The sequence below is a fragment of the Protopterus annectens genome, chromosome 3.part0 (genome assembly GCF_019279795.1).
Source record: "Protopterus annectens isolate FY-2018-M chromosome 3.part0, PAN1.0, whole genome shotgun sequence".
In the NCBI taxonomy this organism is placed as follows: Eukaryota; Metazoa; Chordata; order Ceratodontiformes; family Protopteridae; genus Protopterus; species Protopterus annectens.
Genome location: NC_056731.1, coordinates 1,165,403,848 through 1,165,418,936, shown reverse-complemented (window position 1 = coordinate 1,165,418,936; position 15,089 = coordinate 1,165,403,848). Strand labels below are relative to the sequence as shown.

The window sequence follows — 15,089 nt, the reverse complement described above, 5'->3', positions numbered from 1 at the left end:
GTCATACAAAACACACCTCTCAGCAAAGCTGTGATGGATGTCATTTTGGAAGCCAGAAGGCCTAGTACTAGAAAATCTTATGCTGGAAAATGGAAGAGATTCTGTGCTTGGAACCAGGCACAAGGAACAGATACAGCTGTGCCAAATATTCCTCAGATTTTACAGTGCTTAACTAAGATGCTGGACAAAGGCCTATCTTTCTCATCTATTAAAATTCATGCCTGTGCCATTTCGGCCCATTACAATGTAGAGCCACCAAACTTTTCTCATCCCTTATTAAAACAGTACCTCAGAGGAGCCAAAAATTTAAGGCCTCCAAGGAGATCACCAATGCCTGCATGGGACCTCAACTACGTCTTGGAAAAACTCACCCTGCCTTTTGAGCCAGTTGCTACTGCGGATGTAAAGTTTTTATCTTGGAAAACAACTCTGCTCCTAGCAATAACTTCTTTAAGACGAGTTTCAGAGCTACGGGCACTCATGGCTGTGGAACCTTTTTTCTGGACAGAGTCTCCCTGAGGACAAACCCAACATTTATGCCTAAAGTGGTGTCCAGTGTCACTCTTAACCAAACCATTCATCTGCCAACTTTTTATCCAAATCCACAGAACAAGGGGGAAAGAATTCTGCATTCTTCATAGGTTCATAGGTTCATACTAGGCTATCTGCACTGGGGCAATTATAAGCCTAGCCCGATTCTGTATGGCTTATGCCACCCCTTGATTTGAGTATACTGTGCCCTTTTTAAGGTTTAGTTTACTGTGCCTCTGTCTAATAGTGACACAGGAGTAATCCCTGGGACAAACCTATGATCCCCCATCCACCTATCGAGATTCTTCTTGAAGAGATTCAGTGAGGTGCTCTGCCTCACATGAACTGGAATTCTATTCCAGAGCGAAGGGAGCCTCTGGGTTATGAACCTGTCCCTCCAGCAAGTTCTATTTATTTCTGTGCTGAGGTTCAAGTCCCTCGAGCGTGTGGCTCTAAGGGATTTAGATTTACTGAGGTGGAGCATGTCCATTAATTCTGGATTTGACATAGCTTTGTATGTCAGGCATAGATTGCCTCGAAGTAGGCGGTATGCAACTTAGTAGAGCTGGAGTTTTTTTAGCCGAGCAGCATATGGCATCTGTTTGAGACCCTTGATCCTCTTGGTGAGATACTTTTGGGGTCTTTCTAATTGCTGCAGGTGTCGGGTAAGGTACATCCCAAAAGGGGCATTGTATTCTATGATGGGCCTGATGAGGGATGAATAAAGGGGCACGATTACCTCTCTTGATCTAGATGTGAAACCCTTTGTGATGAGGTGGGCTATGTAGAAGGTCTTTCTAACCACTTTGCAATGTGGTTTTCAAAGGAGAGATTGCTATCAACTTGGGTCCCCAGGTTCCTAATAACTTTCTCTGTACTTAATGGGTTTCCGTCTATGTGGTAATTTGTGGGCACATTGTTTTTGCCAAAGGATATGACTATACATTTTTTGGCATTTAGCTTTAAACCATGGCGCTAGCACCAGTTATCTGTCTCTGTGAGACCTTTTTGAAGGATGTTTGTGTCAGCTGGAGAGTTGATTATGGCGCCCAGTTTGCAGTCATCTGCGAACTTGGTGAGCCATAGTCCTCCCACATTTGCCTGTACCTCGGAAAAGTATATACCGAACAAGAGTGGTCCCAGGACAGAACCCTGTGGGATGCCACTTGTGACCGGTTTCGAGTCTGACATGGCTCCAGCAACTCTCACTCTGTGGGTTCTGTCTTTGAGCCAGTTTGCGACCCATCTTGTGACATAGGGGTTTATATTTAAGCTGGATAGCTTATCTATGATGCCCGAGTGGGGTATTGTGTCAAATGCCTTTGCAAGGTCCAGATAGGCTGTGTGGACTACCTTCCCTTCATCTATGGCTTTGGTGACTGTTTCGAATAAGTCAACCAGGTTCAAAAGGCAGGATCTGCCCTTGACAAAGCCGAACTGGGTAGGATCTAGTGTCTGTAGGTCCCCAATGTCTTTGTTTATGAGCTCCATGATGATCCTCTCCATAGCCTTGCAGACTAAGCTAGTCAGGCTTATGGGGCGATAGTTTCCAGGGTCCGTAGAGGCTCCACCTTTGCATAGTGGTACCACTGTTGTTGTACACCATTCTGTGGGCACATATCCTGTAGTGAGGCTGAGATTGTATAGCTGTTTTATTTGAGGGATTAGTTCCTCTTGGAGTTCATGTAGGACGCAACCTGGGACGCCATCTGGTCCCATGGAAGCAGTGTTTTTTTCTTTGGAGAGGGCAACCTTCACCTGAGCATCAGAGATGTTTGGGAGGCAGCCCTCTGCCGGGATAGATACTTGCTCTTTTGGGGGGGAGGGGTGGAGAAGTTTGCACTGAACCTGTCTGCCAGGATATTGGCGATGTCTGTGAGTTCAGTGTATTTTTTGTCGTTTAGAATCAACTCAGAACAAGTCTGGGAGTTGCATCCCAGGTTTCTAACATAACTGAAAAAAGCCTTATGATTGTCTTTGGTGTCCTGTGCAATTTTTCTCTCGAAGCTGGCCTTGGAGGATTTTATGAGGGATCGTAATTTTTTGCTAGTACTGATCAGAGATGCCTTCCCTATTAGGGATTTTGCTCTATCATGTAGTAGCTTCCTCCTTCTGTTGTACAGTTTATCTATGGCAGGGGTCCACCAGACTGGACGCCTGCCTTTGGATGATTGGGTCTTGGTTTTGTTTGGGATAGCATGATCCATGCATTCCTGGAGATGTCCGTAGAATGCATTTATATAGGATTCTGTAGTTTGGGCCATAGTTTCCACTGGCCCTGGGGCCTTGAAGGATTCCACTTCGGTTTTGAGAAGTTCGCTTTTGAGAAGTTTTTCACTGTGGACGTACACAGTCAGCTTAGATTCTACTTGAACAGAACCAAAGTTTTCAGAAAGACAGAGCAATTACTAGTGGCATATGCTGCAGGATCACAAGGAAAGGCCATCTCAAAGCAGACTATTTCAAAGTGGATAGGCCACTGCGTTCATTTCTGCTACTTATACCATGGCAAGCCAGTGCCTAAGAGCATTAGGCCACATTCCACCAGAGCTGCAGCTACTTCAGCAGCCTTTCTCAGGGGAGTACCAACCAAGGACATTTTAGAGGCAGCAACTTGGACTTCAGTGCACACCTTTACAAAGCACTATCATCTGCCACTGTACTCTAAATCCAGGGCAGGCTTTGCCACTGCAGTCCTGCAGGGTCTCATAGCCGCTCCTAATGCTATTTAGTTCCAGCCTCCCAACTATAGCTTTGGGAAGCTACCCAAATGTAATGATTGCAACACTGAAACACGAAGAACATAGTACAGTTATGTACACTTACCATAAATGTAGATGTTAGAGTGTATTCACTGTTGCAGTCCAGGTTACCCACCCGCCATTCCCCCTTTTCTTCTGATGAAACCTATCTTTCCTTCTCTGATTTATACAACCTGTATGGTGTATTTGCTTGTGGATGAAGGTAAAGTGTATATTGCTGCATGTAATTTTATATATAGATATAAATTTTGGCTACCCTTTGAGGGGGCACCTGACATCTGGGGCAAGAAAAACTAAATAAAATGGCGTTGGCTGCTTCTTTTATACCCCTGACGACCTGACGTCAGGGAAGGGGCGACGACAGCCGATGCAGGACCCAGGACTTTGGAATTCAGGCTGACTAAGGGCAACCTGCCAGCAGGATTAACCAAATGTAATGACTGCAACAGTGAATCCACTCGAACATCTACATTTATGGTAAGTGTACACAACTGTACTTTTTTTTGCTGAGGTTGACCAGGGAGTTCCTCCAATCATGGGATTTTATTCTTTTTTGCAAAAGTTTCTTTCTTCTGTTGTAGAGTTTGTTTATGGCAGGGAACCACCAGATTGGCTTCATTTTTTTGGAAGATAGCATCTTGGTTCTGTTATGGATAGCACGATCCATGCACTCGTGTAAGGGCTTATAAAGTGCATTTGTGTAGGATTCAGCATTCGTACTTCTATTGTCCATCTGCATAGGTGTCATGAAGTTTACCACTTCTGTCTTAAGATGCGTGAAGTTGGCTTTGGAGAAATGTTTTACAGTGGTTTCCCTAATGGGTTGGGAGCGGGATGTGGATATCTAGGGTGATTAGTTTGTGGTCGGATCTGACCAACGAGGAATTGACCTCTGGTGTGGAACACCAGTCACCCATGTTGGTAATGACAAGGTCTAGAATATTGCTGCCCCTGGTGAGGATGTGGATAAATTGATCCAAGGCATTAGAATTTATGAATTCCAGAAAACATTGAGCAAAAGAGTTGGTACACGAGTAGTTTTCCCAGTTAATGGTGGGGTAGTTGAAATCACCCATTATTAGGGTGTTGGGTTGTGCCCTAATATTTTCCAGTGTATCAGGAAATGAGGAGTAGGAATCCTGGAGCTTGGTGGGGGATTTGTAGCAAGCTACAATTTAGATTGCGGTCTCACCCGGATAATCTCAGATGCATTATGCTGAGCAACTAGCCTGGAGGTGTGGATATTCTTAATGAATATGGACATGCCTCCGCCTTTAATGTTTCGGTTCAGGTTAGGTGGCCGAAAGGTGTGGTATGAATTATAGCCTGGTAATGTAGGGGTGCTCTCTGGAGCCTTGAAACAGGTCTCTGTCACTGCACAGCTGTCGATGTTCTCCATTTTAAGGAGTGCCTCAAGTAAGTGCATTTAGAGCTTTAGACTTCTAGCATTGAGTAGCATTACCCTCAGATTTTGCTTGCTACTAATTGCTAGATAAATAAATATTTAGATATACCTTACTTTTAGCACAAGTACGATGTGTAATGCATTAAAAAATGTGTGTCAAGAAATATGTCTGTGAGATTTTTTTCTAGGTGCCTTTGTTTGGGTCTGCTTATTTATGAGCATGTATGTACCTGTCAGCATGTGTATGTATATCAGTATTTATGTATTTGAAAGTTGCTTACTGCAATAAATGTGTGTGTGTGTGTGTGTGTGTGTGTGTGTGTGTGTGTGTGTGTGTGTGTGTGTATATATATATATATATATATATATCTACACACATTTACAGTGGATATAAATAGTGTATACACCCCTGTCAACATGGCAGGTTTTTGGTAAAAAAAAATGAGACCACAGTAAATCATGTCAACACTTTTCCCACCTGTAATGTGACCTATAATATGTTCAATTCAAGTGAAAAACAAATCTTTTGGGTGGCACAAATATAAAAAATAAAAAAATGTACAATAGGCCGGTTGCATAAACGTGCACACCCTTAAACTAATACTGTGTTGAAGTACCTTTTGCCTTAATGACAGCATTCAGGCTTCTTGGGTACACACCTGCCATCAATTAAGGAGACTCAGATTAACCAGATATAAAGTTCATCTGTCTTGCTAGAATTTTACTGACATTTATCAATCAACTTATTTGATTGACATTTGTTACATGGTTTGGTCTGACAGGGCAAAGCCCTTTTTTCAGCATTGACCAGAGAACAAAAGCTTCAGTATTGCAGTGCATAGCACAGAAAATAGTTACAAGTAAAAATAGAAATAGAATGAGATAAAGTATTAATTAAACAATGAAAATAATAAGTTCTTTTTTTTTTCAACACATTCCATAGAAACATTAGAAAAGTACAAGTCGGAGATATGTTCATGGATGACTATACCGGATAAGTGTCTATTAATAATAAGAGCAGTTTACAGCAGATTTAGGAAGTGACTGTGTAGACAGGAAAGGGGTATATAGTGAAATAGTGTTAGTGAAGAATATGTAAGGTGAAAAAGTACCAAGATATATAAGGTTGATAGGTTCATATGTTCATGGGTGTGTACTAGGCTAATGGTCCTGGAGCCTTTACAAGCCTAGCCCATAGGATTACCCTGGCATCATAACACCCAACCTTAGTTCCTAGTACATCTGTCAAGTAGAGCCACTGCAGTGATCCCCAAGCTGAATTTTCTATTTCCCATCCACTCATCAAGACTTCTGTTTAACAGGGCCAGTGAGGTGCTCTGTTTGACATGTATGGGAAGTCTATTCCATAGCATGGGCAGTCTCTGGGTTATGAACTTGTCCCTCCTGCACGTTCGGTTGATTGTGGTGATGAGTTTGAGGTCTCTGGAGCGTGTGGTGTGGAGGGATTGGGATTTTTTTAGATGTAGCATTTCTAACAGAGCTAGGTCAGACATGGCTTTGTAAGTCAGGCAGAAGGCAATGGGGCCGTCGATGGCAAAGGGGTTTGTGTGATGTGATACATGTCTTTTTGGTATCCTTAAGTCATTTGTAGGGCCTACACACATTTACACAAAGAGGAGAGTGCTATGAAGTGTGCTTTTGGATCTCTAGTGGCAATATTTAGGAGAACTTGGACTAAGATGTGCAAATTGCCAAAAGACCACACAGCACTGCCTGGTACAGTGACTTGTAATAAGGTAAACAGGAAAATTATGGAGGCAAAATTGTCATTCTGTACTCATGACACTGACAGTAGTATTTCACTTCTGTGTGCTTACTGCCTGACTTAACAACTTTAGTTAGTACAACTGCAAATTGGACGCTGAAATCCTTAATTTACTGAAGGGTGTCAACCCTCCTACGTTGTTTCGTGCAAACTGCACACGTCTTTTTTGTTGTTTTAAAGAGACCGAAGCAAAAGTAGTAATATGAAAAATATGAGTAACTGTGTGTGGCTGAGTAGTGTCGGCTGCCAATTAACAACTCGATTTATGACCAGTTTAGCAGTAAGATTGGAAATGTGCACAAAGACAGACAGGGAGTGCCTCAAAGAAAATTTACTAATCCGGTTAAAGGAAATAGAGGATTGCTAAATAGTTTCAGCTGAATTAGATAAGATCATATTAGCTCCAAAAAATGCATCAGTTATCTGCATTATGCAACTGATACATACATGCACAAAATATAACCCCCCACCCCCGGAAAAAAAACTTCACTGCATGGAGTATAGATTACAGTGAGTTTTCAGTACATTCTTTTACTGTGCCAGCATCATAGACACAGGTTTGCAATCTACTATTTTGCAGTCCTTTAAAATATGTGGAGATGATGCAAATGTCAGGACATTGCAGAAACAGCATGTCATTAGACTGATGTTCCTCAAAGAGATTGGAAAGCAAAAATAAGTTAACATAATGTCTTGTTGAAATGGGGGGAAGTAAAAAATCAACCCAGTGAAATAATCAAAAATTATCTGAAACTGGCTTGTGAAAATTAAATTGAAATTGTTTAAATAAGTCTTTCTGCTGCTGCCAAACAAATTAAATAATTAAATGATTGTGCAGGCAGAGGGGAAGACATTTGAAATGGCACTCCCTTCCTTTCAATTCTGAGCTGTCAGTTGCTGTGACAGTTTTCACACCTCTGCAGTAGTGTAGGAGGAGGGAACTGTCAATTCATGCTGGACTACAAAAGAACACTTAGAACAAAGGCATCCAATTTTTCTACAACTCTGGCTGCTGCTGGATAACTTCAAATTATGCTGTAAAGCAAGCTCTGAGATAAACATAAATGAAGGTGATTAGCAACAGAAAAGAAGCAAGCCTAACACAGAAGGAATACAAATTAACAGTGAGTCACAGATTTCCCATTATATGTCAATGGCATGGGAATTCACAGTTACTTCCTTATGTTCCCACCTGCTAAAGTGGCTAGAACTTCCCAATCAACTCGACTTCCTTCAGCTCACTACTGCCCACAAACTAATTTTCAAACCAAATTTATGCCCTGCTCTTGCAAACATCTTACCCTTTTACATCCTCTACAGAGCCCTGATATCTGCACACCAGAATCTCATCTCTGTATACAAACCTAAACATCCCGCTGGTCAACTTCTCCTATCTTCTTCCTTAACCAAAAGATGGAACTTCCTTCCTTCTTCTCTTAGACTCTCTGAAAAACTGTGAATACTTTAAAACTCGGCTTCATTCCTACCTTGCCCAGCACTGGAAATGTAACTGTATTCTCCCTACTTAACCTGTTTAAACTCATCAATACTTGCTTCCTCATACAACTTCACTACATACTCCTCCACCCCAGGCTGCTCTCCTAAACAGCTGCCTCTCTACATATTCCTCCACCCTTGGCTGTCCTCCTAAACAGCTATCTTACTCTAAACCTAAAGACCTCCTATACTTCTGCCTCCCTCTAACTCAAATGTTTTTTCTACCTTAGGCATTTCTACCTTAAATGTATATATAATGTAAATAGTGTATATAGTCCTTGACCTCATCCCCCCCTTACTGAGAACAATTAATCTTTACTACCTACACTAGCTGATACTGTTTACCTATGGCATTCACACCTTCCATGAGTGAACTCTGCTTTTACTTTCACTCAATCCCCTGTCTAAGAATACTCCAGAAACTATAATCTATGCTCTACTAACAGTGTACTTCACACCCTTATCTCTTCCATTTCTGCTAAAACTTAAATATACTACAACCTTCAAATTTCTATCCTTCATCTAATAACTGTTTTCGCTATAATTGTGAACTCTTATTAACTGAGTAAACACTATGCTCTTGCCTCTACCAACTTAATTATTGTATAAATAGTTCTCTAAACAACTTTGTAAATATGTTTAAGAATTGTCTTGCCATTGTGCATTTGTACTTTTTCACATTACTTTGTATAATTTCATTGTTGTTTACTTGTATGTAATATGGATTGTATAATTTCATTTTGTTTACTTGTATGTAATATGGAGCTTTTCTCCCTGGGCCTCCACTGAAAACAGGCTCTTTGAGCCCAGTGGACCTCCCCAGTAATCATACCGGAAATACATGAGGCAATTACTATATTGCCCCAATTTGACCATGTCAATCAGGCTGGCTGGTGAAATGACGAGAAAGTGCCTGTCCATTATAGCAGTTTTTTACCGTATGTACTATTAGGGAAGGGATTGGGCTAGTTGGACCAGTTTTTGTGCTAGGACTAAAAAAGAGGCTTGTTCTATTTAAGGCTATAGATAAGTGTGGCAACACTGCTCATTGTGCCCATAGTATAGTAGGGAAGCTTGGGAGGGTTCCACTGACAGATGTCTAAGGAAAAATTTAGTTTCAAGGTGTTTGCAGCTATACGGGGAACCATGCCTGTTGTATGGTGCGCTGAAACTTGCAAATGCACTGCTTAAATAATGGCAAAATCAAGACACTTTTAAGCTAATTAACCAATAGGAAAGCACACAGTGAACCTTCCTGCAGCAATTCCCAGCTCAGACAAGGCTATAGATCCACACTTTTCTGCCAAAAGGGTACAGGAGAGCCCTTCTTAATATAACATGGATGGCTCAGTGCTCAGTTGTATCAGTAACAGGCTAGATTCAGCAGGTCTGAATCTAGTCTGTGCTAAGTATCAGAACAGTGGAAATCAGGTGTAGAGCAGTGCAAAAAATACTTGCAACCCTGTTGTGTGTTTCCCAGCTCATATAGACCATGTAAACACATACTACCACCAGATGAACAATCCCAGACCTTCCAGTGTAAAAGGCACAGTAGAGTGTCCAGAGTGAAATGCTACCATAAACAAGCTTAAACGGTACAAAATGCTACCACAAACAAACTTAAATATATAGATATAGCAGTGTACTTTATAAACCATTTATAAATGTGTGGTTATTGAATAAAGGTACTAAGCTTTGAACAAAGGAGCCAAGAGACACGCAGTTGTACGGAATGTATAAAGGCACTAAAAACAAGATAAGCCCTCCAGCCAGTAAAACTGCATTCAGCAATCTCAAGTGTTTCCTCAACCTCAACAGACCAGGTTACCTTCCAGTGCACTAGATGTGGAAACTCCATTGACGTCTTTTGTGTAAAAACAGTTGTTTGCTACACTACTTTGTCCAACAGCTAGCTAGATCAAGTAGAATAGACAGTGGGAGGCAAAATCCACTTTTTCAGTATAACCACAAGGAAAGGCAAATAAACAATTCAGGATATCAACAATAGTGTAGAAGGGGAGGGACTTATTAAGCTCAATTTACAGTAGGGGTGGGCAGCTTAAAATCATCAGTTTAAACAGCAGATCAGCAAATGGGGGGGTGGGTGGCAAACACAGCAGGGAATCACAAGCAGTTATCTAGGTTATGCAGGCTTCATATCTTTTCAGACAAAGATGGATGCACAGAATTTCACTGAGTATTAGGTATTACTCAAGAGATGATTTAACCAATGAAAAAAATGTGAAATGAGCAGCCTATATAATTTGTGTCTACCTCTCACGTAGAACAAGAACACCAGGCCAGGCAGATTTCTTAAAACAGAAAACAAAATGGAACAGGTATCAGAAAGCCTTTCTAAAAGGTCACAGACAAAAAAATATATTGTGCAGTATGCTCTTGATTTTTATAGTAACAATTTAGAATGTTTGGAAATCGAAATTTACCTTTGAAGAAAATGTGCTACCTAAAGTACAGTGTTAGAGACTTGCTGTGCTACATTGTTTGACAAGTTCTTTTTATATTCGGAAAGTTTTTTTTTGTTTTTTATGGGGCATACACACTGATGTGGTTAACTGCTCTGCATGACCTCACCTGCTGTCTTACCTTGCCACCTAGGCCTTTAACAAGCCGTTTTCCCATTTGACCATAGGTCACACAAATATGGATGAAATACTGGTGTCCCGTGTTAGACCTTTGATTTATTTGATGTAGAGGTTGACAGGAACAATAAAATATGCATCCTTAGCCTTACTGCTGATTCTGAAGGTGGTTAAGTGCATTATTTTGAGTAACCTCCCACCTTCTTGCTGTCAGCAGATAGCAATGTTTTATTCTACATGGTTAAACTGCATTCCTATCTCCAGTCTGATGGGGCTTTCAGTCCCATGTTTGTTGGTGTTAAATTTGGAGTAGTAGTAAAGCAGCATTTTTTTGTAGTATGTGCTTTGCTTATTCTTACTGTCTTTATTATTCTTTTCAGAATCATTATTGCCCTAAATAAATGAGGATTTTTTTTCCCTTCTAGTTCAAAAAGTTGAGTCCTGCCATCATTCTTGGTGGTGGAGAAGCAAAACTGCTGGACGAAGGTAGTAAAGATACATCTTTACTTGAAACAGCTTGTGTTGTAGAAGTTGGCTGTACAAATTCACAATTGTCTGTATCTGAAACAACAAAAAAATGGACGGAGTCAATCATGGCTGCACTGCAGAGGTATTGTGGGTTTCCATCTTATGGTACTAATAGACAATATTAATATCACTGCTCTGAATACAGATATGTTGTAGTAACAAATACTAGTAAAGCTGAAAACTGTCACAGAAAACTTATGAGTTGCCTGGAATATTAGATGCTTAATGTCAAAATAGCTTTTCTGTCCTTTTTTTTTGCCAGATTTCTCCTTGAGTACTATCCATTTTATAAAATGAGAGTTGTCTAGGGTTCAGCCTTGACTCTTTTTTGCTGTATGTGTGGAGTGTACTTGTTATCCCAGTATTTCTGTTTGCTCTGGCATTTAGTACAGAGGATTAAAGCTTTGAGTGGGTAACAAGGTGATTCCTATAGTCCAGGCTTTGATTCCCTTAGTCTTTGTTTTTCTACTGAGTAACTCTGAGAAAGTAATTTAAACACACAATATTCTTGAACTGTCCTGAAAAAATAACATCTCTGGTGATGCCATTTTCATTCATTCCTCAAGTGATGGGTGTCTGATTCAGCTTGGAAGCTTTTTCCAAATTCATGGGTCCAACTCTCGAACTCCTGCCTTTACCCACAATGTACCACTAACCTAAAATATTTCAGATCTCATTTGCTGCCATATCACTCAGATGTGGATCATCTTCTCTCAAGCAGTCGGATGTGTTTTATTTTTCAGCCTTTAAGGGTTGTAAGTTTCTATGTGGTTAATTTTACCTTTCCTTTCAGCTGTCCTCCCTTATCCTCTAGTTTTCGGGTACTGTCTTTCAGTTAGTGCTTTTTATTTTGTGCCCCTTAAGTTTCTTGGGTATTCTTCTGAGTACCATTGTTGTTATTGTTACCTTTCTTTTCTGTAGCCCTTTTTTCTACCCATTAGAGAGTATTCCTTTGTACCATTGTTGGTACTTACTGTTCCCAAAAAAAAAGCTGTCGTTACGATTGGTTTAAAAACTGGATTAATTCTGTCACCCTGATTCTCACCACAGCCAGTCTCTCCTCACTGTTCTTCTCCCTTTCTCCAGGAGACTCCGAGGAAGCACTCCAGGCCACCATCTACAAGCTCCTTCCTTAGGTCCTGCAGGAGCTTGTCTAAAGCAAAGGCGTATAGGATGATGAAGTTCCTCCGAGCTCAGATCCAGGTGGGATAGTCCCAGCTCCATCTCCCATTGGACCAGTAAGTCTGCCCTCCACTGGCCCTTGATTAATGTCTCCTTCTCCGATCCATTCTGTGGTTTCAGAACCTTCTGATGTTCGTCGTCTCCCATTGCTGCAGTCCTGACTAATGGGTACTCCGCTGCCCACCATCGGCCCGAATACCAAAGGGCTAGATTTGGCGTCGGTCATGGCGCCCTAGACTGACGTGGTGTCAGTATAAATGCGCATGACCGACGCCATAACATCAGTCTTTCTTGCCGCATGGTCCTGAGCAGAAGCAGAATTTGCAAGTGCCGTTCGGCGTTCTGGAATTGTCGGTTTTCGAGTTTGAGACCGGAGACCAAGTTGGGCTAAGTACCCCATTGGGGACATTTTTTTTTTTGTCTTTTTCTTGCCTCAGTATTGACCGATGTCAGAAAAAGTTAATAACTGTATTTCTTGTGGGAAACAGATTCCTCATAGGGATTACCATTCACTCTGCATTCCTTGTTTAGGGCCTGAGCACGACGTTGTTGGGTGTCGCTTTTGTGCTACTTTTAATAAGCGTACTATTAAACGTCGGTTGGACTGTGCTAGGCTGGTGTTTGGTAAACGTTGTAATTACAACATGCCGTCGGATTCTCTGACGACTGGCTCTTCTAAGAAGCGCAAAGAAAAGTCTTTGCGGTCCAAGCAGGATGAGGCGTCCACTCCGGACGTCGGTCCTGTAGAACCACTGGCTGCTTCAGTGGCTCTTTCTGACAGTGTACCAGAGTGTCAAGGGGAGCCTTTGTTACTACAGGGGGTGGCTTCTCCTGTGTTAGGCCAGGGTGAGGGTGCTCCTCTGTTGTCTGTGGCTCCCTCCCCTCATAGGGTGGTTAAGCCTCCTCCTTCTCAAGGCAAAGGCCATTCTAAGTCTAAGTCTGCCCTTGCGGGTGCTTTTCCCCAGGGTCCAGCTCCTAGGAAGCACATGTTAAAGATGGCTGAAGATTTGATTACTTTAATTAGGGGTTCCATGCCTCCCCCTTAGAAGAGGCCCAGGGTAGGGACAGAGTTGGAGAGTTTGGTTCAGTCTTCCAATGAGTCAGATTCCTCTGTGGAAGACCTTCAGGATTTCTCTCCCTATTCTGATTCGGAGGCTGAGGATGCTTCTCCCTCTCGTCCCCTCCAGAAGATTTTTCTTTCTCTGAAACTTTGCATTCCATGAGGGAACATTTCAAATGGGAAGGCCAGGATTATTCTGATTCTCGTAAAAGGCTGAGAGAATTTTTGTTTTGCCTCAGCACAGGCCCTTGGCTATTCCTCCTGTACTGGATGTTGTTCAGGATGTATTTTCTGAGGCTGCCCTTAACCCAGATTCTCTGCCTCCTGGCCCTGTTAAACCAGATAGATACTACAGGGTTCCGGAAGCTCACAAGTACTTGTTTAAGAGCCCTAGGGCTGATCCAGAAACTATTTCTCAAGGCCCCAAAGGTGTTAAGGCTTCTGTGGTTAAGAATCCAGTTCCTTTGGACAAGGATGCTAGGGCCCTGGATAGGTGGGGTAAAAAACTGTATACCTCTTCTACTTTGGCTATGAGGGCTTTAAATTGTCAGTTTCATATGCTCAGGTATCAGAATTTTTGTTAAGTCAATTGAAATGTAAAGTTGATGCTTTAGCTGCAGGTATTGACTGTAAGGAGCTTCAGGATTTAGTGCATGCTTCAGACCAGGTTGGTAAGCATTCTTTGCAGTGTGGTTTTGATGCTTTACAAGCTTCTTCCAGGGTGGCTGCTACTAGTTCTGTTGTTCGCAGACATGCCTGGCTTAAAGATCAGTCCTTGTCAGAGCATGTTAAAGCTCGAATTATGGATGCTCCTTTGCAATCTGATGTTCTTTTTGGCCCTCCAGTGGAATTAGTTTTAAAAAAAATGGAGGAAAAAGCTAAGTCTATGCAGACGGTTAAGGAATTTTTACAGGTTCAGCCCCCTAAGTTCAATAGGAATTGGCCTGCTAAGGGATGGTCTTTTCCCTCTTTGGATTTTCATTCTAGGGGCAAGTCGAGGCGTAGTAGAGGTAGGGCTTCCTTTCAGGGCCCTGTTACTTCTAGGTCTTTGAGTTCTTCTACCCCTTCTGCTGGGGAGGGCAGGGGTCAGTCCTTTCGGAAGCAGACCCAATGACCTGTGTCTTCAGCTGCCGGACTCTGCTTTGCTGGCAGCTCCTCTGGGAAAACTGGGACTTTTCAAAAGGAATTGGCATTTGGTTACCCAAGGCGAATGGGTGTTGGACATTATAACTCGAGGCTACAAATTTTATTTTCACACATTCCGCCTTTCAAAGGTATGCGGATGTGCCTCATCAGCAAAGACTGGAAGCTCAGGCACAGATTGCTTCTCTGCTCCAGTTGGGGGCAATGCAGGAAGTTCCTTCTGAAAGGGGCACAGGGTTTTATTCCGTCTTTTCTTAGTGCCAAAGAAGGGAAATACTTGGAGGCCCATTCTGGATTTATCCATTCTAAACACCTTTCTGGAAATTCCGAAATTCAAGATGTTAACACTGCAACAGCTGTTGCCTATGCTGGGCAGGGATCACTGGATGGTGACTTTGGATCTCAAGGAGGCCTATCTTCACATTCCTATCAGGCCCAGTTGCAGGAAATTCCTGAGGTTTCGGACTGGGAATTTGCATTATCAGTTCTCTGCATTGCCCTTTGGCTTATCTACTGCCCAGGGTATTCACAAAAGTCCTGGCTCCAGTAATAGCTTTTCTCAGACTAAAAGGAATTCAGATTTATCTTTATCTGG

The 15,089-nt window shown here is 42.0% G+C and overlaps 1 protein-coding gene across 1 annotated transcript in view; it reads left to right on the top strand.

Moving 5' to 3' along the window:
* NBN (nibrin) overlaps positions 1-15,089 on the top strand; it is a 1,386,396-nt gene that overhangs the window by 615,662 nt on the left and 755,645 nt on the right. Inside the window, exon 7 of the mRNA XM_044065389.1 lies at positions 11,007-11,191. Coding sequence (XP_043921324.1) covers positions 11,007-11,191 — 185 coding nt within the window. The remainder of the gene's footprint in view (positions 1-11,006; positions 11,192-15,089) is intronic.